The 23,600-nt window shown below is 39.6% G+C and overlaps 1 protein-coding gene across 3 annotated transcripts in view; it reads right to left on the bottom strand.

Moving 5' to 3' along the window:
- Positions 1 to 5,857: 5,857 nt before the first annotated feature.
- Positions 5,858 to 23,600, bottom strand: part of TAFA1 (TAFA chemokine like family member 1) — a 229,946-nt gene continuing 212,203 nt past the window's right edge. For 2 of the 3 annotated variants that reach the window (XM_074914226.1, XM_074914227.1), the window contains exons 4-5: positions 11,076 to 11,200; positions 5,858 to 6,172 (exon numbers count right to left, since the gene is read on the bottom strand). In XM_074914226.1, coding sequence (XP_074770327.1) covers positions 6,155 to 6,172; positions 11,076 to 11,200 — 143 coding nt within the window. In that variant the 3' untranslated portion in view covers positions 5,858 to 6,154. Of the gene's footprint in view, positions 6,173 to 8,816; positions 8,883 to 11,075; positions 11,201 to 23,600 lie in introns of those variants that run through there. The other variant, XM_074914225.1, reaches the window with a different exon arrangement.

Here is a 23,600-nt window from a genome sequence, read left to right as displayed (position 1 = left end):
AAAAAGAGACCAGAAAAAACCTAACATGTCTGTGCTTAGATCCCATACTGTGAATTTAACAGCAACTTTTGTCTGTTCCTCACTCTCTATTTCAAGTCTAAGAAAAGTCTGATCAAATCAATAGTGATAAATTTTCCTCTTGTAAAGGCATAAAGTAACGGCAAGCCCTCAATAGTCAGTGTGCCAGGCTCTCGGTTCTGGTCAAGGTATGCAAGACTGTAGGAGAAGCAACAAATGGGACAGGTTCAGTGAATGTGAGGAGCTGAAAATTAACTCCTCTGCTGCAAATCAAATGCCAGTAGCATCTGTTTTGTTCGGTAGGGCATACGTGAGATGGACCCTGTGGCCCTGAGCTGGGTCTTGACAGCACAGCTGCTTTTCTCTAGTCTGGGGCAGTAGTGGTGATAAAAGACTAATAGAGATGGATGAAACTAATTAAATGGTGTGAGAGATGGGATGAGATGAAATGAAAATGAAATAGGAAATGAAGAGGAATGGCAGGTGGGAGGAAGAAATTGCATATTCCCCCGAGTAATATTTTAGGTTATGGGTAGTTTGCTTCAAATCTAGGTGTGCCTCTAGCCCTCATTTCTAACTGAATCAAGGACAGCTGTCTGACAAAAAACCCAGATGAGAAATAATGGGAAGTGGGTCAGTAACCTGATGCTCAAACATGTATATTTTTTCTGGTCATACAAATTTGACCATATTGCTACGTGGTGGGAAAACAAAAATAATCCGACAATGAGTGTTGGATGAAAAGATGTCATACCCAGGCCCACCATGTGGGAAAGACCTCTGTATGTTTCTGAGCTGCACTCAGGAATTAGAGGTACCTGTCAAACTGTGGCAAAAGGTTTTAGCAAAGATCTGCCAAGTGTGCCCAGAAATGAGTATTTTTAAGTAAAAGTGGTTTTGGTTTGTTTTTTTTTTTTTTTTTCTTCCCATGACTTAGTTACCCTGGGTAGTAGGCTCTCCCCTGGCAGTGGTGCTCATGATTTTCAGTTGAGAACAAATTTTTTGTGCTTCTTGTTGGCTGGTTCAGACACTTCCTGGTGTGGGGGAATGTGTGCTTTCTCTGCTCAAAGTCAACTTCTACATGAAAATCATTCCATCTATCAGATGGCATCTCTGAGAAATTGTGACCTCCAAAAGAAGGACTTTTGGCTACATGTTTCTCAGCCCATCAGGGTTAAGCACAGTTATTTCTGTGGCTTTTTCCATCTCCGCTCTGATCTGAAAGGCTTGAAGCAGCTTCTGCTAAGGAGCCACGAAACTAAACTAGGTCAAGACTGTGTCACTGTGACCCTGTGATAGCAGAAGATGTTGGAGTAGCTCTAGTGGTGGTCTTCCATGCATCAGTGGTTTGAAAATACCAGCTGAAGGGAGGTGACCAAGCTCTGAGCAGTTGGTGCTTGCAGACGATTGTCCACGCTTGACTGGAGGCTCCCTAATTCTGCTCTCTGTGACCTGAGCTAAAGCCAGAACCTGCTGTCGGTGAACCTTCACTGATATGAACTGTAGATGAACCATCTGCAATGATGACCTAAAATCCAGGAGTTCTCAGTTCTACTGCTGGCTCTGCTGCACTTTTTTAGCATAACCTTGGACAGGTCTCAAGTCTTATGAGCCACGGTTTCCTACCTGCAGAGCAGAGGATTCAGTTTCTTTTCCTTAGAGAAGCATAGTTTTATAAAGTATAAATATTTGTGAAGTTGAGTGTTTTGACTGTGTGAGCATTTCAGAGAATAAACCATAAATATGTGTCAGGCCTATGATCTGAATTCAAACCGGTGAACTAGAAAAAGTGTTGACAGCCTTAAACCAAATGCCCTGTACACACATCTCCTCCTGTCTACCTGAGAGATTATTTGTGGAATGTGTTTCTATTTTTCTCTGACAAAAAATAGAATACCAGGCAAAGAAGCATGACCCATTTCTTTGTCAGGCAAGCTCTAAACCCTGCTTACTGGGATGTGACTGAGGTATTGATAAAAAGAGAAGCTCATTTTAGGCCACAATATTCATCCTGCCCCTGAAGAAGAAACAAAGATTGCCACCTTCAGATGAAATAGATGTGCTTTCCAAGCCAAGGTACGTTCACCTCCTCTGCAACGTCTCTATGATCTGTAATTACACTTGGACCACACAACGAAACAGAAAAGTGGCAAATGAGGAGAGTTAGGAACATAACTAATCATTTTATAATAGGAGAATATACAAGCAATACACCACTGAAAGTATCTGCAATCTCTGTCAATGGTCGATCAATAGAGCCGATGAGAGCATTACTCATCATGGACTGTATCACCTTCAGTAATTTTTCACAGTTCTTTCTCTGTGTAATGACAAGTTTGAGTACACATCATGGTGTTCATAATTGTTGGCCACAGGGGTGGACTTCCTCTTCAAATTTAGCATGTAGCATATTCAAAGCAATATCAAGTCATACCACACTAAGCTCTTTATTACCAGAGATTTTTGGACAGAAGCACATAATCTAGATTTTCTGAATCAATAGGCAGATGGTAGCTACTTTTTTTTTCTTTTTTTTTTTTTTTTTTTCCAGTATTTTTTCCAACTTGTACATTTTAAATTTACATAACTTGGTTTCACACATCCGAGGAAGAAACACTGACATAAAGCTAATTTTATCTTCGATTCATTTACAAGTATTTCTCTTTTTTCCCTGACACGTCTCTGTCTAGACTTCTGCCAGAAAGCAGGAACTTTAATTTTCTCTTTTGTTGATGTAAATACCTTTTGACATTGTGCAGAGAATAGCATGACTCTCACTTTCTCATGAGGATGTTGGATCCATTCACTCCACCACTGAAACCCACTGGGTTTCCATCGGCCAAGGTAAGCAGCTCTGACACCTTCCCACTACACACCATATTACTGTGCATATCACTGAAATACATGATCATTATGAGTCCAGGCTGGTTGAATTTTTTTATTATTTTTTTCAGTTTGGTTCACTGAAACAATGAAGGTTAGCTGCATCCGACTCTTAATCTGACTTCATGTTTTACTAGTCATTATTTTTGCAAAGGCCTTAATTCCCCTCTAAAACATTTTAATTAAACTAGCAATTTCTCAGTGCTGTACTTCGTGAGCAGATTTTGCAGCAACTTCAAAGAGACACAGATGTTTACTGAATTTGGTGTGGTGATATTTGAGGCTGCCTACTGGCAAAGAAAAATTCATAAACATCTCTAAGAAACTTTGCTGTGGTAATGACAACATTTCCTTCTTATATTTTAGCAAGTCTAATACTTCCCAGTCTCTACAGACATATTTCATAGACACAGGCATAAGCATTGTTATCTACTCACAGTCTGAGCCTTCTCAGATACTCTGCTATGGGGTAAATACCTCTCAGTGCTGATACCTTGAGCTTTGGCAAAAGGTACAAGAGGCCATGGGTTAGTTTGCTCTGTGTGTGTCATCTTACAGAGTATCAGTAAACTGGGAGTAAGGAAACCAAAGTTCAATTTCTGCTTGATTTTCCATAGCCATCCAGTGTGATTTTGTGTGACCATTTAGTTTTGTGTGCCTCAGTTCCTACTGGTAAAGGGATGATAACATATCCTGACTTTTAATCAACTTATCTCCTGGTGGCAGGGTCTATCTCCTAGTGTGCCAAGGACTTCCTAGCTTTAGAGGGTCCTGGGGTTTTTAAACCTCTGTTCTAGTAAAATTAAGAAATGCTAACGATTTATTTTGGAGGACTTTCTCCTTACTTGTGACAGGTGAGCCTGGAGCTAGTCTGACGATCTCATTTTGGTACCATACCTATCTGTGGGTAACCAGGCAGGCAGTGGATCTCTCCAAAGTGAGATGATGGGACTAGGGAACATAGCCATGGCAGATTGTATCTAAAATGTAGGCTAGGGTCCAGGTATCTTTTGTGGTTTAGGCAGGTACTCTGGCCAGAGAATATATGGCCTGTCCAGCTGGACCACCAGTGAGGCTGATCTCCATGTGCTAGAACCTACAACTGGCGGTGAGGCTCGTGCTCCTGTTTAATCGTTATGTGCATGGAAGAAAACCAAGTTTCTTTCCCTGGACATTTTTCACTCTCATATGTTTTTGAAGGAGAAATAATAGAAGTACTTGGAAACAGCATGTGCATTTCCACTGTGAGCATCGCCAAGGACCAGCACAGAAAGCCAGCATGGAGTATGGCATGACACGTCATGTAGCTGCTTTAATATACAGTGTAATTACAGTGACATATTTTCTGCCTCTTGAAGCATCAGGGATTGAAGTGATTGCCCTGAAGGAGTTAGAATGTTAGCGGGAGAATTTCGATCAACTTGAGGTTGGAAAGTGCAGCACTTCCTTTGCATTGGATTAAAAGTGATCAGCATGGCCAAAGGGGATCCTGTGAGAGACAGGTAAGCAAGCTGAAAGGAAATTAGAAATATTAAAGAAATGAAGCTGGACTGGATAGAACAAGTTTTACAATTCCCTATTCCTCTTTGATTTGATAGCATTAGGCGTACTGAAGGGTAGATTGCGCAGACTTAGGCATGACAGCAAGATACTTTTCTGCACGAATAAACCCCCTGAAATTAATTGGACTGCTCACAAAAGTGCCTGGGAATGTAAACTAGACTTGGGCATTTCAGCCCTCAGATCTGATATTTCTTCAGCAATGCAAGGGCCAGGCTGCATGGTGAACAGCAACAGCTTAGCTAGAAATGTGAATTCAAACCTCTGGCAGTGAGATCAATGTCTCTGTGGATGTATTCTTGGAGAAGAGTATCTCATTTCAGCTGAATTCACCTTCGTAAGACGCGGATTAAAATTAAACTGAAACGAACTATTCCTGAAATGAAAGCAGGGCTCAGAAACAGTTTGCTTACCACAAACTGTTGTGCGTTTGCTGTACCATGGAATTGCTCACGTGTATGCTTTTAGCTGGTGACAAATACGCTCCGTGAGGATTAGCCTGGCCTGCAACGAGGGAGGCTTAAATTTAGGTTGCTCTCCCGCGTGTGCTGTGGGATAAGAACACAGAGCCAGGCAGTCCCTTGTGTGCAGGTATGCCTGAGCATTCAAGATGTCCACAGAGGCATTTGCTTAAGCTGAAATGCTTGTTCACCAATTGCAAATGGGCTCGTAAAAAAACAAACCATATGTAACAGCCCTCTTGGATGTTGGTCTGGAAAGAAATAGCTTTGTTGTTGTTTCAAAGAATTAGTGAGCCAACAATGCAAAGCTTTGGAGTTGGTTACTGGGTTTTTACTGCAGTCTCTACGAGCTATACAAAGTCTGAAGACATTGTACGTACAGTACATCTTTAATAAGAAGGGAGCTCACAGTCTACCAAACTCTGCCAAATAAACTTTTAATACATACTGTACTTCACTCAGTAGTTGTCCATCTCTTCTTCATGGAATATCTAACAGCTCTAAAAATATTTTCTTGGAAGAGAATAGAATTATCATCGTTATATATCAATCAAGTATGGTTAATGAAGCAAAGCCAGCATGCTAGTATTGCACAAGGGGAAAAGCCTCCAGAACACAAAGTGGAACAACAAATGCCCTCAAAATTCTGCCGAAGGGAACAGGAAGCTCCGGATGCCGCATCGGTAGGATTCGTGTAGCTCTTAGGCGTCCTTGTACCGCAGCAGGTTTGCTTTGCCTCTTCACTGCCACATTTCTCTCTGAAACAGGTAGGGATCTTCCAGACCATTACAAAAAAAAAAAAAAAAAAAGAAAAAAATTACAGCAGCTGCAGCAAAGTGTGGTACTATTCAATTTCTTGAAGAGTGAGGCTTTTATTTCAAAATATCATATATTAATATATATATATTTCTATATATATACTTTAACTGGTATAAAGTAAATTGTAGATCCAAACTTAGACTGTTGTTTGTACTTCGCAATCTCGGAAACTTTACCAAAGGAACCATTTTCTTCATTTTTTTTTTTTATTTTCAGCTGTCAAAAATCAGGGGCATTATTTCCACTGAATACTTTCTTTCACACAGTAAAGCCACTGTTGTTATCTGGTAAACAGTCAAAGTGCAAATAAGAAATCCATTTGGCTTGTAAATGCTGAGATGGTTTTAAACTTTCAATACTTTGTCCTCATAAATCAGCAGGGCTTTCACTGTCTCCATGCAGACGGCGCTCTGTTAGGTCCTCGGGTGGATCTGCAGTAAGAAAGTGCGAAAGAGTCCATTATATAAAATATATTATGGGAGACCCAGGCTTCGTGGCACTTTGCCCTGCTTGTGATATAGCTGAGTTTCAGTTGCAATATTCGGGGGGGGGTGTGTGTTCTTTTCTCTTGGGGCTGCAGGGATTTAAGGATGTGCAGGAAGCAGACCCTGCGCGACCTCCCGCCCGTGCCGTGGGAGGTGTGCATCTGTCACCTGGCTGGTGGTGGAGGAGGTGCCAGGACAGCTTTGGGCATGGGGCCATGCTCAGCCCAGCCTTCCACCCTGCCCTGCTCAGCGTGATGCTAGTAGCTTCTACTAGACAAGGACATGCAGATGGATCTATTTTTCAGGTTCATTTGGACCTCCACCAACCCACTTACCCAAAGAGGGGCAGGATAGGTTTGACTAGCTATAAAATAGACTGGAAAGCCTGACTGGCTTCATCTACTCACCTTGGGTGAGATAACATGGCCTGCAACAGACCGTAAAACCATCACTCTTGATGACTAACACCACAATTGATCTGAGTGAGCACACTAATGGCTTGAAGAGGAAACACCACCGCCCAGAGGTTTTTTTAGGATGCTGAAATAAGAACAACTGACCAGAAGCAAGAATAGCTCTCTTGAGGAGAGTTTTTTGTTTCTTTCCTGCACTGATACACACAAAGAAATGGCACAAGGCATTTGCTAGACGACTAGGTTAGCAATGGAACTCAAATAGACTTGAATATGAGCAGGCTCAGGCATTAAATAAGAGCTACAAATTATTAGCTAAGCACTCAGTGATACGATGAAATGCAGCAGTAAGTCTTGTAACAAGAGATATTTACTATCTTCTGCTCTACTGCTTTGAACCGACCTCTTAATTACAGAGATTGTTATCACAAAAATAGAGGGGTTTCTTCACTGCACTAAAGAAAAGATTAATCTGGAAATTATCTGACATATTAACTTAGTTGGACAGCTTAAAAAAAAAGAAAATAAAACTCTGGGTTCATTTACCATTTCCTTCCTTTCCCCAGTTCCAATTTTCTCCTCTCCTGGTTTGCCACTGACAAGTGACGCTACTGGGTTTTATCTCTTGGAGATGAATACATCCCTTCCTTGTGTGTACACTGCCTTAAGAATTTCTGCGGTTGATGTAGGAGCAAGGAATGACAAGGGGCCACAGTTCCAAGGGGCCATGGGCACCTCAGGTTCTATTTACTGCAGCATGAGATGAGCAGTGGCTGCTAAGAAATGTGACGCTCAGGTCCCTCGGGGCACCGTAAAATGGCCTGCATTTCCCTGGTGAAAAAATGTATGGTAAACCAAGTCACCGTAAAATGGCCTGCATTTCCCTGGTGAAAAAATGTATGGTAAACCAAGTATTACTCTGTAAACTGGGGGATGGGTGGGCTGTAATGGAGGGCTCAGGCTGTGAAGCTGGAGAGATGCTCCAAGCTGAGCCTCTCTGCCAGTCCTCAAGTGCTCAACGCTTTTATTTCCATCCTTCACAGTATCAGCAGAAAAAGAGCTTGTTGCAGTATATTGAGGGCTAGTACATGAATGCCAGGTGTTATTAGTGAGGATTACACAAAAAAGGGTATTTTGCAGTGCAGTGTGCACATGAGCCCTGGCAGAAAGCAAAGCTGTGCACAGAAAGTGGTATGTAGAGATCAATCCAATATCAAGAGCTTGTGAGTGATTCCCTCACTCAGGTGGGAAGTGACAAAACATTGAGGTACATGAAGAGCCATGTTTTCATGGTTTTCAGCAGCTCTGGCTCTTACAGGCTTTTATGGGCCCTTGAGGGCACCATGTCCCAGCATCCAGACTGAGACAGTGCTCTTGCACTTCCCCTGGTGCCACTTGCTCTGCTGAAACACAGTGGTGTGAGCTCCAGCCGGGTCCTAGTACAGCTCCAAGAGCCACACATTTTTAAGGAAAGCATTGAAACTTATGTTCTTTAAGAAAAAAAAAAAAAAAAAAAAAAAAAAAGAGAAAAAGGAGTGAATAGGGATTAAAAAAAGCACTGAAACTGCTCCAAAAATTGAATCACAAAATGATTTCTTTCCAGTGTTTGTCACTTGCTCTGACCATCAATAGCAAACAAATCGATTTAGAGAGGCTGTGAGCTTTATATCTTTGGCTTTAACAACTTAATTAGTGAGCTATGCTAAAGGACTAAACACAGGAATAAATGCATGAAAAGGAAGGAAGGGAGCACGTGCTGGCAAAGCCTTCACTGGATCTGTTGTCCACCTTCTTCTGCCACTAATTAGTGTTAATCACATCTGAGAACCAACCATGAAATAATACACTACACTGTAAAACTAAATCTATTGTGTATACACATGTATGTGTATATATATATATACACACACATATGCTTATAGGGCCTTGAAGAATATACTAATAGGTATTTTAATCCTGGGAAACATAGATGCAAATGTTTTCCTTGTCAGGATAGCAGCTGCCTAATGTAAATGTATTTAGTGTAAGGAAAAGCCTTCATTAAAACAGTTTACAGCCTGTGGTGACTTGCTCTACCTTTTTGGCTAATCACCACAGATATATTTAGGAAGTTGACTGATTTGTCTTGTTTCTTCTGCTTTCTTAACATCGTTAACTACAGAAATTAGACACACATGGCCCAATTTTGCAGCCTGGACTGGGGTCAATACAGATTATAGTGTAACATCTTTCTCTGATGCCATCTGAAATGACAAAACAAAGAAAAAAAAATGCCTGTTTCAGAATCTGATTGCTTCTGTTGTTTTTTATTTATGTTGCTAGACTTGACACAGCAGTACAGATTCAAGCAAAGTTTCAGCGATTATGAAGCATAATTTTTGCTTAGAAAATGCAAGGAACAGTTGCTAAACACATCATGTCATGTTGCCTTTGTCAATTGGGTTCAGTAATGATATTTTAAAGCAACAAAGCAAAATACTACTGGAAGCAGCACCATAAGGTACTTCCCTCACAAGCTAATTAAAATAACTCCTGTGGGTGAATGAAGAAATATTTTTTCAGTTATGAGCACTCACTCTGTAAGTATTTAATTTAAATGAAATACAATAATGCATACTGAATAGATTGGACCATACATCTGCATATTAATGAGGCTGCTAAATTTCTAGCAATCACTTCTAGATGCGGGCTATCACCTAAAACTAGTTTATATGTTGACAGTTGAGGGAGTTAAGAGCGGGACGATTTCACAGAATAAAGTAAATGCAATTCCTAAATCATATAATTTGCAGACAGATTGCACAAGTATTGAATTACTGTAATTTAACAAAAGTATAAAAACTTCATGTTGTTTATTGCTTCTTTAATATCACTTTCTTCCATCTTAATTCGCCAGTTCAGTGGGAAAAAAGTTGCCTCACTGAAAAGGACATGTAGGGAGTTTGTGGTGGTTTTGTTTTTGTTTGGTTTTGTTTGTCTGTTTGTTTTTAATTGCACTGCAAAGCACATACGTTAGGGCACAACCTTCCAGTGATTTTTCAGATCTCAGAAGAGATCAGTTTGCAGAAATAATGCCACTGCAGGAACAAATTGAGTCAAGGAATCACAGTTCCTCCAATGCTTTCTTCTTTGGTCTGGGAGATGACAAAGAGATAATAGGCTTTCTGTTTTCAGGGGCAACTTACTGCTTTCTGCAAAGAAAACCTCCTAAATTAGTACTTATCCTAGTAATTTAATGTGGTGGTGAGATTAGCCATGCCAGAAGGCATCGTTCAGGAAACTAGGGTTTTATTACGAATCATTCATCCTGGGGTAAATCATACGGAGGGAACGAAAAGGATTCAGACGGCATGGAGATCACCTGGGGTAAAATCTCCTTCAACAAAAAGGCCTAGAAGACATGAAAAATGGCTAGAGTTAGGATTGTAGAAAAATAAATAAGTCAGGAAATCATGACATATTCCTGTGAATTAGTAGCTGGGTATAAGTATGTAGAAATTCTTAACGAACAGAGAAAAATTTCTTGAAAATTTGCTTTTTTTATCTAGCAGGTTTCAAAAGTTATTTTCCACTTCACTGAAAACTATCATTTATTCATTTATAAAAGTATTTTGAGTTGGCAACCATGTAATTTTTGTGGAAAAAAAATGAATCTTGGTATGACGACAATTTAATTAAAATTGTTGAATACAGGTATAGGTAGCAGTTTTTAGAAAATGGTTGTGAAACGATTGCACAATGCAAAAGAAAAACTAGAATCTCTTTTTGAAAAACACTTTTTTTTTTTTTCCCCAAAGGCAATCTCATAGTGGGAGAAGTTTAGCCAGCTCATTCACACTCTCTCTCTTTGCAGCTGTATCTCAGCATTTTCCTAGTGTAATGGTGAAAGTTGTCATCACCTGTTGGCCTGCGTTACCTGAATCCTCAGCATCTCAAGAGTAGGTCACTAAAGGATGCATGGGGCTAGACCTGCCCTCAAGTAACACCTGAAATGCAGATAGTGAGTTGAGTCTTCCACACACTTTCATGCTACAAAGCACCTGTACAGCTGCTAATACAGATGTGGCCTGGAACAGCCAAGGAATGAATGAAGGATCCAGCAGATCCTTTTGGTCTAACATTCTTCCCTTTAGCCACCAGAAAGGGACTCAGTGATGTGCACTGGGTTTTTTAATGAGGTGACAGTGTCTGTAAGTAAGTGACCTGGTGATTCAGCAACTCAAACCTGCCTGTTATGCCTGGACCCAGCTGGCAAGCCTGAATCCATCCGAATTTTTGCTAAATTACAGCCAGAAGCACTGGGTGGCTGGGGAGGTGTGCAGTGATCTTTAAGACTTTTACAGCAGACATGATGATAGAAAAGATAGGTGTGAGCAATCATAAGTGACTTCCTTTTCTATGAAGACCTCCTGGGTATAGACAGAAAGACGACTTACTCTGGTGGTTTTGATTTTATTGCCAGTCGCACACATCCATCCAGAATTATCAGGCAATGTCTTACATTCCTCTCCTTCTAGGCAGGGCTCCATCTCACACCACCATTTCCCAATCACTATTGAAGCTAAAAGAGAAAAGACAACGTTCACAACTGTGTTATAATGAAAAATCTAATTAAATAATATCTCAAGGCATTTAAGAGGCAGAGTGTCCCTTCTAAACCCTTCAATTGGAATTTAGTTGCAAGGATTTCACATTTAATTTCTTGTTTTGCATCTTATATTCCCTAAGACTGCTTGCCATAGCTTCTTTATACTTGAAATCTAGTTTACTATCATGTTGTGCCTGTGGGGAATACTGTGATGGCAGCAACACTGTTTCAGACCAAAGGACCATCCATGCTAACAGTCCATCTTCATGAGTGGCCAATCTGATCTTTATGGACATATATAAGAACAAGGTAAGTTAAAAGAGATTTTCTTCAGAATATTCCCCAGGTCTTCAGGACTTGCGGCTCAGGGTACTGCAGAAAAAACAGTCTGCTTCACTTTCAGTACTTATAGCTGTCTTTTTTCTTCCACAGATCTGTGCAGTTTTTTGAACCCATACAGACTTCTAGCTTTCACACTATCCCATGGCAGCGAGCGTCACGACTAGAAATAGAAGGTAAGGTGACACTGAACAGCAGCAGAAGTTCAGTTTGTTGAAACATGATTATGAGTTTTATAGAAACCATATTATCTCTAGGAGTTACTTTTAATTTCCAAATATTTAACACTGTAAATAATGTCAGTGTTTGGATCTTGTTGTTTGAATTTAATTGGCACATATGTTTACAACCTTGAGTGTACCTTAATGAAGTTTCTTGCCTGGGAATTGTTATCTGTCTATGACCTTAACTGTATCTTAATGACAATTTTCGTCTGGGGATTTTGATAAACTTTAGCTAACCTTGCAAGCTATGGCTAGTTGGTGCATGAGTGGCTCTGCCTGTGGTTTGTTTTCCCTGGCAAGTATTAATTTCATGGTTGCACTCATGAAGCCTAACTGTGAAAACTCCTCACACTCACTCAGATAGAGATGCTTAACCCATTCAACTCACCCCACATAGCTGCTTCAAGCCCATCAAATACCTTTGAAGCAGCAGACTACACTGTATCACACCATTCGGCTCTGGAAAATGCCCTGTTGTGCATGGACTGATTTAAGAACATTTATAATGGAAGTCTTGATTTATTTTTTGTCTAGTTGTAATCTGTTTATGCTCACAAAATCCTAAGCAAACACCCAAAGATGTACCTGCAGCTGCTGCTAATGTCCATCCCCTTAATTCACAGCTACTCAGATGAATACAAGTCCCTTTTTCTCTAAATCTCTAACATATGACCAACCCACACTGAAAAAATAAACGCACCAAAGCCACAGATACTCCTAGACTAAAAAGTGTGTATCACTATTCCATTTCATCATGCAAGAGGAGGCTCTGCATGGCATAGAGAGCAGGAGACTGTAGAAGAGAGACACTCAGCAAGGGACAGAAGAGGCACTCTGACATTTTCAGTAATGTTTGGGCTACATTCTTGGTTTTGGGTTGGGAGAGGTGGGTGATAGGTGACCACGGCTTCAAACTTATGCATCATCAGCATTATCTACACAGAGCTATACCCATCACACTCTTTTACCAGACCTGCTGTTGTTCCACCTAAGCAGTTGACTTTATTGCTCTAATCCTGATTTACTAGAAAATGTTCCCTTTTTGATCTTGCCCTGAAAGGAAAACTACATTATCAAAGGACTGTTCCAATTTAGTATTTGTTTTCCAGTGCAGCCCAAGAAAAATGAACCATTGCCAACACAGCCAACCCTCAGCCACTTTGAAATCTTCTGGCAGCCTCCTGTAATTACCTCTTCTCCTTAATGCTCCCCAGACTTTCTGACCAGCTTCCTTTGCTGCAGACACATGCAGATGCAAGCCAGTAGGTGTGTAATACTATAAATGTGTATTTACAGATGGGAGAATTAGATTCACACACATCCGAAATAAGACAAATACCATATTCCTTAGGTAAGAATGTAACAGAGGAATAATTTAGAGTGTTAAATGAACACAGAGGTGTGTCATGTGCCCAGAAATAAAGCTATTTTTTACATAAAGCTGGTAGTAAACTCTGGGAAATAAAAATGGTTAATCTAGAGTGGGAAATCCTGTAAAGAAGGTCAAGATATTAATTAAATTTCACTTTTATTTCCTTTAAAGTGCAATTAAGACTTCCTTTGTAAAGGTGAGATCCTTGTTCTTCAGATAAGCTGGATAAACCAGCCCCTGCCGCTTGTTGAAGTACATGGTTGATCTGAGTGGCATATGGTCAAGATATTTAGTGGTGGAGTGCATCCACATATAGCCCACTTTAGTACAAAAGAAATCAGAATGAGAGGGAGTATTTATGGGCCAGCTAATTAATGAGAAGCTACTGCAATTCAGGAGTCCAGGTTAGTATCTCTAAAACAGGCCTTCACATGAAACGTGATTATACCAGCCGACCTGCTGAATAACTGCCCCAACAGGGATATGGTTTTCACCCGCTGAGTTTACTTGAAACACAAGGAGAAACACCTTGGGTTTGACAGCTCCTTTGGTCTGGAAGAAGAATTGAGCATGTTGGAGCAAGTGAGCTAAGCTTAGAATAGAGTAGAACAGAATAGTTCAGTTGGAAGGGCCCTACGTCGATTCTCTGTGTTGTCTTTCCCGTTTCTTCTCACAGCTTACACCTCATTTTTATCATGTAATATATAATTTCTCCATATGGACAACACACACAGACAAAAAACCCCTTTACACCTGGGCTTGCAAGGCAGTTTAATGATGCTATTCACACATCATTTTCAGAAGGGTATCATTAATGCTGCTAACAGTGGAGAAAAGAGATATTTCTCTTTGCTATGCATGAAAAGGCACATGAGGACTGAATCTGTGCTCTAATAATAGACGGTGCAGTGGGCAAACTGAAAAACCATATCCTGTTAAATACTGGCCTTCACAGCAATCATCAGAGCAGAGAATCCGTGAATACGTGAGAAGAATCCTGCGATACGGAATCAAAAGTGATGATCATAATTATTTACTAGTAGCAGTGCTGCAGCATTAAATAACCATGCAGAAGGATCCTATGGTGCTAGGTACTAAAACCCACAAAACTGAATGCCCTGCCCTCAGGAGTTTACAGTGTAGAACAGAGATATGAGATGAATACAGACTGAGTGGCAGCATGGAGAAGCAATGCTGTTCATAGCAATTAAAATGATCTAAGTACTTATTGATGTTGTTAAATACAGCCCAAGTTTTTGGATATTGACCTTGAAAAATAATGAAATGCAAAGTCAGTGCTGAACCTTAATGTCAACTGATTCATGTAATAGTGTGCAGGTTTTATATATAATATATATATTTAAAAAATTGCGATTGCAGTGCAGTTACAATCACAAGGTAGCCCACCCAAGGGTCCAGCAGTGAGTACCCCTCACCTGTCCCTACCTAGTATAGCTGGACTGGAGATAAAGTTCCCTTTATGAAAGGGGGAAACTAAGGCCATTTGCAGATGAAAAGCTCCTATTTGTCTTTAATATGTAAGTGGGCAAAATCCTTTGTAAGTCTGAAGCACTACAAAGCTCGCTGTGGTCTAGTCCTCAGCACCATGCTGTGGCAGGAGTGTCTAGAGCCCAATGAAAATTATTTCCTTTGAGTTTTGTACTTATAGGTTTTTTCATCTATTAAGAACCTTTTAATCTTTAGGACCGGTTGTCCTTCTTGGATACTGCTGATCCTTTGAGGTCTACTTGATTTCAAAGTTTTACACCTCCAGTTCTGTTCAAAGAGGCAGGAAAAAGCTTTAAAATGAATCACAGTTTGCTGCGTTTGAGATTAGGTACACCTGTATGGGGAGGGGTGGAAAGTTTCCCTGGGAAATACAATACAACTTCTCTATGTTTAGGTTATGTTGCTCTGAGACGTGCTGAAGCAGTCACATGACAGAGAACTGTTAAAGTTAAGATGTTTTCCCTCTGGGAAGCTTGCATTCAACATCTCCCAGATCCTCAGGAACCTGAGTTTTTCGGTGACCCAAACTGCTAATTCTAGCTGAGAATTACAGACTTCCGTTAGTTAGCAGTCATCACAGGCTGAGACTGCTCACATCATGCTGAATTAGACTCCTGTAATGTTTTGGAGTGGTTTTCATTGTGTTCTTCTCGCTGTCTGGGGAATACATGAAGCATGGAGCTTTTTCATGCAAGGCTGACTTAACTGAGACAGATACCCTCAGCCATGGGAAAAGAAAAAAGATATGACATAAAAGAGCCGTGACTTACTCCTGCTACATTTGTGGGTGGTTTTTTGTGGGGTTTTTTGTTTTTTTTTTGTTGTTATTTCCCTCCCCCCCCAGCTCCTGCTAGTGTAAATAAGGGATTGCTTATATCCGAGTTCAAGAAAATGTCCCTTTTATACAAATATTAAACTCTAAGCATATACGTAATGGAACAGGGAGAAAAGCAACTTTCTTCAGAAAATTCTTGAGATTTTTTTTCACAGTCCTATTTCCACTGGTTTTTTTTAATCTTTGTTTGCAAAGCTACAGAAAATTTTTGATCAAAATATTTAACTTCTGATGTACTTAGTCTGCATGAATTAACAGACAAAAAAGCATTTGGTTAGAGTGGCATTTGCTGACTGCGTGTACCAAATGAAGAAACAAACTACAGATAAGAGATCCGGGGATCAGATTGAATATACGGAAAGAGCAAGAGAATATCTTAAATCTACTAGTGTTTACACAATTGCATTGCATTTTAAAACAGATTTGTTCCCAAACATAATGCCCAAAGCCTTAGATGGCTGCAGGGAACTTCAAGCTTAGGCTGAACTCAGTAGGCTTCAGCTTGCAAAGTTCATAAGAACCTTTATGAGTTGCATAAGGGTAGTGACCGCTTGTTCTTGTGCATCATCTGGAGCACAAAGGTTTGATGCATGAAGAGATCTGGCTGGGGACATTTTCCCCAGTAAAAAATTTTCCTCAGGAACAGTTATTCTATTACAGGGCAGTAAAACTGCATTGAAGACCTTCAAATATCTACACCTAAACTGAGGTCAAATCAACATGGAAACACTAACTATTCCATCATCTTCCTCTTGAATCAGCAATATTTGGAAAAAAATACACAATCCATTTGATTAAAACTTCCTTACTTGTTGAAACTCCCAAACATGTTACGTTTTACATACTCAAAGTTCTTGCCTTAGACTGAAGCTCCTCAGTTGTTCAAGGCAGTGACTAACTGCCCTCTTACAATGATTAACAGGACATCAGCAGAGGGTAGTCTGGGAGAAAATGTGCACACCCAGCCCAGAGACTCACAGGCACTTGCTTGTGTCATGTTTGCTACTCTGGAGTGTATAAAAAATGCAAAGGTTTTTTGTTTTTTTTTTTTCAGATAGAATTGTCCTTTAACTTTTCTGCATTTGTATTTAGGAAACTGCTTCCATGATATGACAAACAATATATGACAATAAGTGTAAAGACATTATATCGAACAATGTAACAATATGACAAAACTCACAGAGTAATATATATAACTTTAATTCATGTTTATGGAAGACCCTGAAATATGAAAACAGAGGGAAGTATCATGCATTTTTCAACAGTTTAGAGGGAACATGCTATGTATTAAAATGTTCCAAGATTGCTTCTGCATTTGCCATTATAAAGCCACAGCAGCTATCTCTCTTTGCCTGTGACAAAGCGTACACATTTTGTTTATACAGAAATAGAATACAAAGAATAGAGATATTAGATTGTGCTTCCTCCTGATCATAGGTATCGTGTTACTCCAAGGAATAAGAAACAGAGTTCGTTTTCAAAACCAGTATGACACTCGTTGCAGGATGGGAAAGTTTTTACTGTAAGTATAAAGCATTTCATTTTAATCTAGTTTCCACCAGAGAAGATTGATATAAATAAAATTTAAATAGAGAACACATTTCACAGATGCCAGCAGTGAAAAAGACTTTGTCAGCTTAATGAAAAGATATCAATTTTCTCCACTTTATTCAATAAATTGTGAGTCATTTTCTAAATGGATTAGATTAAAGGAAAGTTCAAACTCCCCATGAGAGACTCTTGCACTGATGGAGACTTTTGGCAGTGGCAACAGCACAGAGGTAGGTAAAATCTTTCAGGTAGGTTTTTATTTTTCCTTAAACCCCATCCCGATATAAACTATTATAGAATAGGAGAATCTGTAACCCTGTGCTCACCTTATTCCTTATAAAACAAAATCTCAGAGAATTGAATGAGACATGTAGTTTCTCTTACTTTATTGGCATGTCATGGGGTGCAGAATGAATTACAGGGGTGGGAACACACTTTCTAGGAGGATGAGAAAACTGGAGTGAAAGAAAATGTCATATGAAGGGTTATGTATTTCATAAACAGACCGAGATACCATTTACTCTGGGAGTTGTAAAGCAGTAGTCTGATAAAGAATACAACTCCGAAACAAAAGATTTCAGGTTGAATAATGCTGTCTGGAAGAAATACAGAATGTTTCCTACAGGGAGTCCATCAACTATCTGCTTTAATTCAATCTTACTCAATTTTAGAAGCATCAATCTGATGCTCATGCAGTGTAATACTTTGCAGACTTTGATAACAGACCTCTCATAACTCTGGCAAAACTGACATTTCTTCAGTTTAAAATACAAGCACGGTACAATCAGTCTGGCAAGTGATGTCTCATATCTCCTAATTGCCTCAGATCCAGTCTTGCTGAGTTAATTTAATATTTTTAAATTGCAGTAAACATTAAAAAGAGATCATCAAACTGTTTTTTTTTTTTTCCTTTTAGAACTTTCTGATCTTTGCAATACTCTCCAAGTTTTGAACAATGTTTTATTAATTCACTAGCAGAAACTTTAGAAAGAAATGAAAGTTTTAAGATTTTTTTCCCATCCAGAAGTTTTGATTTTTCATTGCAATACATTCAGAAGCCAGAGTAGGATATTTTTAAGAGTGCAATATGTGTCTGAACAACTCTGTGGGCTGCACTAAAATATACTCATAAAATATGAAAGGGCAGATTAGATGCAAAGAATCCATGAACAATTTCCATTTGAGATCTGCATAAACCAGCAAAAAGGGTGCTAATTCGACAGCATGAGAAGACTCACTAGTGAAAAAGCACTTACATTGCCATTTTCTAACAGTTGGCATACTGTTAGGTAAATTGGAAAAAATTACATAAGCATGTTGTATACTTCCCTCATAACAATATGACTAACAGAGATGGTGTTGCCTAATGGCCTGAGAATCAGAAACTCCCAAGGCTTGTTTAATCCCAGCTCTGCTACGGACTTTCTTTATTACTACAGGTAAATCATCATATTGCTGTAGCCACTTTCCATTTCATAATTTTATTTACTTAAGAGGATGAGTTATTTCTGCCTTGTTTCCTTGTATGATCCCCTCCGTCTTTACTGACCTGTTGAGCTTCAGCACTGTATTGCAGCAATTTGGGACTGATGTTTTTTCTGCATTTGTACAACTAGAAGAACGGTGTCTTGGTCTGAGCCTGGGTTTCCTCGGTACTAAGATAATAAATAATTACAGTGAAATTATATGAAGTCTGTGTGATGCCAGAAGGTTTTTAAACACATGCCTGACTTTCAGCTCAACAGAGATGGTCTGTTAAAGAACAGATTTAATGCAAAATAGCTTAGATCTTGCAAAGGAATTTCTAGCCCTCATTGCTGTTCAGCCTAGGAGGGTCAAACACTGCAGCTACGTAATTTTTCCATGACCCTCTCTTTGCACCTTTGGAAACAAATGTTGCTTAGACATATGGCTGAAGGGCATCCATAACTGAAGTCGGCCTACAATTTCTCATGGGTGGCACCTTCATGGTAAGTGAACATGCATCTTCACTTCCATGAATGCATTAGAAATGACAGGACTTATGTCCTCTGAGTACTCACAAAGTGTGTACAGCTGTTCAGAGGTAAAAACCCCAGTTTTCTTAGCTAAGTACACAGATAAAAACATCCAGATTTTACGGAGAACTGTAGAATTTGCATAATGTTCTTCTGAGTCAGGTAGATCTCAGCAGCACCGAGTAAAGGCCAATAAAAAGCAATTAAGATTTTTCTGGGGCCCTGCCGTTAGACTTGTGAGATCTTTCCAAAATCTCAGGTTTTAAGGTAATAAAAAAATGAAGCCACCAGAAGCTGTCAGGCTTGGAGGCCAAAGGGTTGCAGCACTGCTTCCTGGAGATGTCAGCAGGTCCCAGGTCAGTCGAATTGTGTTTGGCAGCTGCCTCTCAACCCCTGTTCTCTTTTGCTAATACTGTACTCAAAAGGTGTCGTTGGGTTTTTTAAGTAGTCCATATTCCACTGAGCTCAGATATGACCAATGCTTGGCATTTTTTCTCTGACAGTTACGGATCATAGTTGGTATTATACCCAAACCTTCACTGAATTATCTGGAAGGTTCATTTCTCCAATGAAAGGCAGCACAAGCCTCAACAACACAGTTTTTTGCAGATATTTGCGGCAGAGAGAAAGGACTGATAAAATAAACCATGTGTGATAAACTTGTCTCCCCAGAAGTGCATGGTGTATTCTACGACCTTCCAGAGCGTTAGGACACAGCCTTACATCTTCTCTTGGAAATTCTTGGATTCATGCACAACAACATACATTTAAGGTAACTGTCAAGCCACCCACCTTTATTTACAGTTTTACGCATGTGAGTTTATTGGTGTTTGACATAACCTCACTGCAAAGACAGTGGGTCATTTGAGAGCAACCTGCTGACACTAATGAGTGCTAATGAGACTAATGAAAACATGAAATGCTTACATGCGGGGAGCTGAAATGAATGCAGGCGACTGAGGATCCTCTCCCAACCTCTACAGGGAAAATTGATCTTTTGTAGGTTAGGGAGACCCGTTGCTGCTATTTATTACTGAAGTTTGGAACTGAATCCATCCCTTGCTGCAGAATAAAGCTGAGAGCAGGCTGATAAAATATTTGTGCAGTGTAGCAGTGTTATTTAGACCATATTTGAACTGCTTCTAGATAGCCTAGTGAAAGCTTAATCTTATTGTTATATATTGAATGAAATGGCAACGAACTGCAGCATAATTATACATTTTTGGAAAGACAATAGGAAGCTGCTTATAAATATTCACACCAGGGCTGAGGACTGGTTTGCCATCAAAGAAGAAAAATGTCTCTGTGCAATGTTAATTTTTCATTAATTATAATTCATTAATAAAGTAAATGAATGAGTTGAAATACAGAGAGAGGAGCCAAGCTGTGAGATGAGGATAAGGGAGGTGCACAGAGGTTTCTGGGTGGCCTATATATATATAAATACCCCCATATATATGTGATGAGCTGCTGTGGTGATATTTGCTCACACAGCCAGCATTGCTGGGAAATGACTGTGTTGAACCGAAGATACAATTGCTATGACTTTGTCCCTCACGATGGTGGAAATGAGCACCCAAGAGGAACTATTATTGCCTGCTTTTGCATTAGAAACCAATCAACTGTGTCTGATCCAACAGTTACTGAAGAAGCAGGAAAAAAAATCCCACTCAGTTTTTGTGGGCTTTGGACCAAATCTGGTGTCTGTAAAAGTTGCTGTTTGCTCAAACATGAATCCCCTGTGCTGCAGGGGAGCTGGGTTTAGCGAGGTGGAAGTGAAAAGCTACATGATGGGCTCTGAAGGGTGAAAGTCTGTGATGAAATTTTGGCTGAATGGGGTGCCAGAAACATAGCTTAGCAGCAAAATACTCTATGAAAGAACATTGAAAATTAATAAATTATATAACTGTAATGCATTTATAAGGCATAACAAAGCATGCATAATATATTGGATAGTTATGAAATTAAATTCTGGTGTACTGCTCGGGTATAAATTGTGTAGTATTTGTCTGTTATTGTTTCCAGTCCACAGAGAAGATTCCTGTAAATAAATAAATAAGAAAAATTCTTCCCTTGTATCTACGTAAATTAATAACACATAATGTGATTATGTGATGTTAGTCAATAAAACCCACTTTTTTTTCTTTGTATGTTTTTCGGTTTGGCTTTTTATTTTTCGTTAAATGCAAGCTATTATATTGTCACAGTTTTTCTCTGTGAAAAATACTAAAAATCTCTGTGCTTTAAAGACCTAAGGTTGAACTGCTAATCTTAGAAAATGCTGGAATATGTGGCTGTGGTTCCAGGTTTATCTCTGTAACAGTGAGGGCTGTCAGGTGGGTACCTGCTGCTGAAGAAAGTGTATGAGGACAGGACCAGTGGCAAAAGAACCAAAACCAGAATGCTTAGAGATTGGCATGAGCAGTAAAAGGGTGATGTTTCTCCTAAAATCTGGATATCAAGGAATTTTTGTAAAAAGGGACTGCTAAGAGGTGTGAAGTACATGAAGCCATCTGCTTCTTCCCTTAGAAAGGTTGGAAAGAGGATAATAAATAGAGCTGGAAAATTCCTGAATCAAAACACTCCTTAATTTTCAGCTCATTATAAGAATGTGAAGTCCTAAAAGGGTCTGAATATCACTGCTGGCCTGAGACTCTTCCTGGGTTGAGTGGTACTGGCAGATTCAGCAATATATTGAGGTGTGTGATTAAACACAGATTTCAGCCATCACTTCAGTGACTCAGGTTTTCAACTTTATAGGAGAACCCTTGCTTGAGGCATCATCCTTTCCACAGGCTGACTCTACCATGTGAGGATGGGGTTGGATGTGAGCAGCTGTTTGCTGGCATTGCCATGGTGGCAGAATGTGGCTCTAGAGGGACCTTCTTATTTCCCCCAGTTCCACCAGTGCAAGCACCTGCTGTTGTGGTCATACTTATGTTGAAAAAAACCCACTCACCATCACACATCTTTGTCCTGTAAAGTTGCCTAAATAGTCCATGGATGGCAATTAAAACACTTTACATGTAGCTGAAGTTCACCTATGCTTGACCTAATGTCATAATACATTCTTGGTACGTTCTCTTCCCTCTGAAATGTTCTGCCTGTTGTGCCCTGCAGCCTAATAAAATATGCACAGATCTATTATCCAATGGACACATATGCAGAAGAAAAAAAGTCTTCATTAATCACCTGTTGGCACATGGCTGGTTGATTTTCAGAGTAAAGTGATGTGGGTCAAAGCCCTGATGAAAATAACTCATGGATGACCCAGGGTGCCTGGGAAAGGATGGGAGCAGCTCTTTGCTACTGTCTGTACCCACCAGCTATTTTCAGCCCATATCACCTACAGAAATAGGTTTACAGCAGACTGGTTTACAGCTGGTGGAGTGCTATTTAATCCCCTACCAACCAACAAACTCACACTGCAAGCTAGGGTCAGGTGCCCTGTGCTTGCATTGTAGGGATGATTCAGTTTGAAATTATAAACTAAGGGAGGTTTTATTGTCCTAATGATGGTACTATGAACTTGCATGTGGTGTGCCACTTTATGCACAGTGGTACCAAAAGGCAGAACTTGCAAATTTCTTTAGGAGGCAGTTTAGTTAACTTGCAATTATCTCTGCTGTGAAAAGATGATATGGTCCAAATTCTCTGCTGTGGTATTAACAATACACCTATAGAGCACTTAAATGTCCACAGTCCCGCTCTCAAAATTTATCTCAGAAGGGCACAGTATAAAATCTGTGTGAAGGAAGCTGTTTTCAAAGGTTAAGTTAAATGAGCCAACTGCCACTCCACAAGGCAATTACTGATTTATTAAAAGTGTTGTATTCATTGAAATCTCTTTGTTCTGTGATGTAAGACAAGTCTAATTTTGTTTTAAAGATTAAAGGAACATTTGTTTTTTGTAAACAAATCCCTAGCTCCTATTACAAATTACATCATGCATAATCTTGACATGATAGATTTGGAGATATTTCAGTGCAACAATGCCAGTGCAATCGGAACAAGAACTGCGAGACGGAACAAAAAGTGATGAATTGTGCACACGTTACTTTGTATCTCATATCATAGCTTAATTACTGCTTCAATATGCATGGAATAAGAGAAGTAACTCAATTATAAAAGCTTATCAGCAGGACTTAAAAACAGTGAAATTCATGAGTGGATATTAAACTGACCTTAACTGACAAGCTTTTCTTTGAAATTATGTTTTCCTTCAGTGCTCATAATGCTTATTTACTCTGAAACATTTTACAGAGCTGAGAAGTCTGTTAATGGGCACTTGAAATTTCATGGCCGTGTTGGTATTGGCACAGCTCATTTCTTTTTGCCTCCATTCAATTTAACTCCGAGTTGTATTATTTTAAAGGATGAAAATTCACTACCATTTACAGGGTTTTTTCCCCCCTTTTACCTTGGAAGAGTCCCTGGATTGCACTTATAAGTAAGTCTTTTCTACAAATAATTTATATGATGACCTTACTCTGTTGTCCTTAGAGTGAATAATCCTTAATTTATACAAGGATCATTATTTCCTATG

The sequence above is a fragment of the Athene noctua genome, chromosome 10, assembly GCF_965140245.1.
Source record: "Athene noctua chromosome 10, bAthNoc1.hap1.1, whole genome shotgun sequence".
In the NCBI taxonomy this organism is placed as follows: Eukaryota; Metazoa; Chordata; class Aves; order Strigiformes; family Strigidae; genus Athene; species Athene noctua.
Note: the sequence above shows the minus strand (reverse complement) of the source record. Positions and strands in the feature narration are given on the sequence as shown.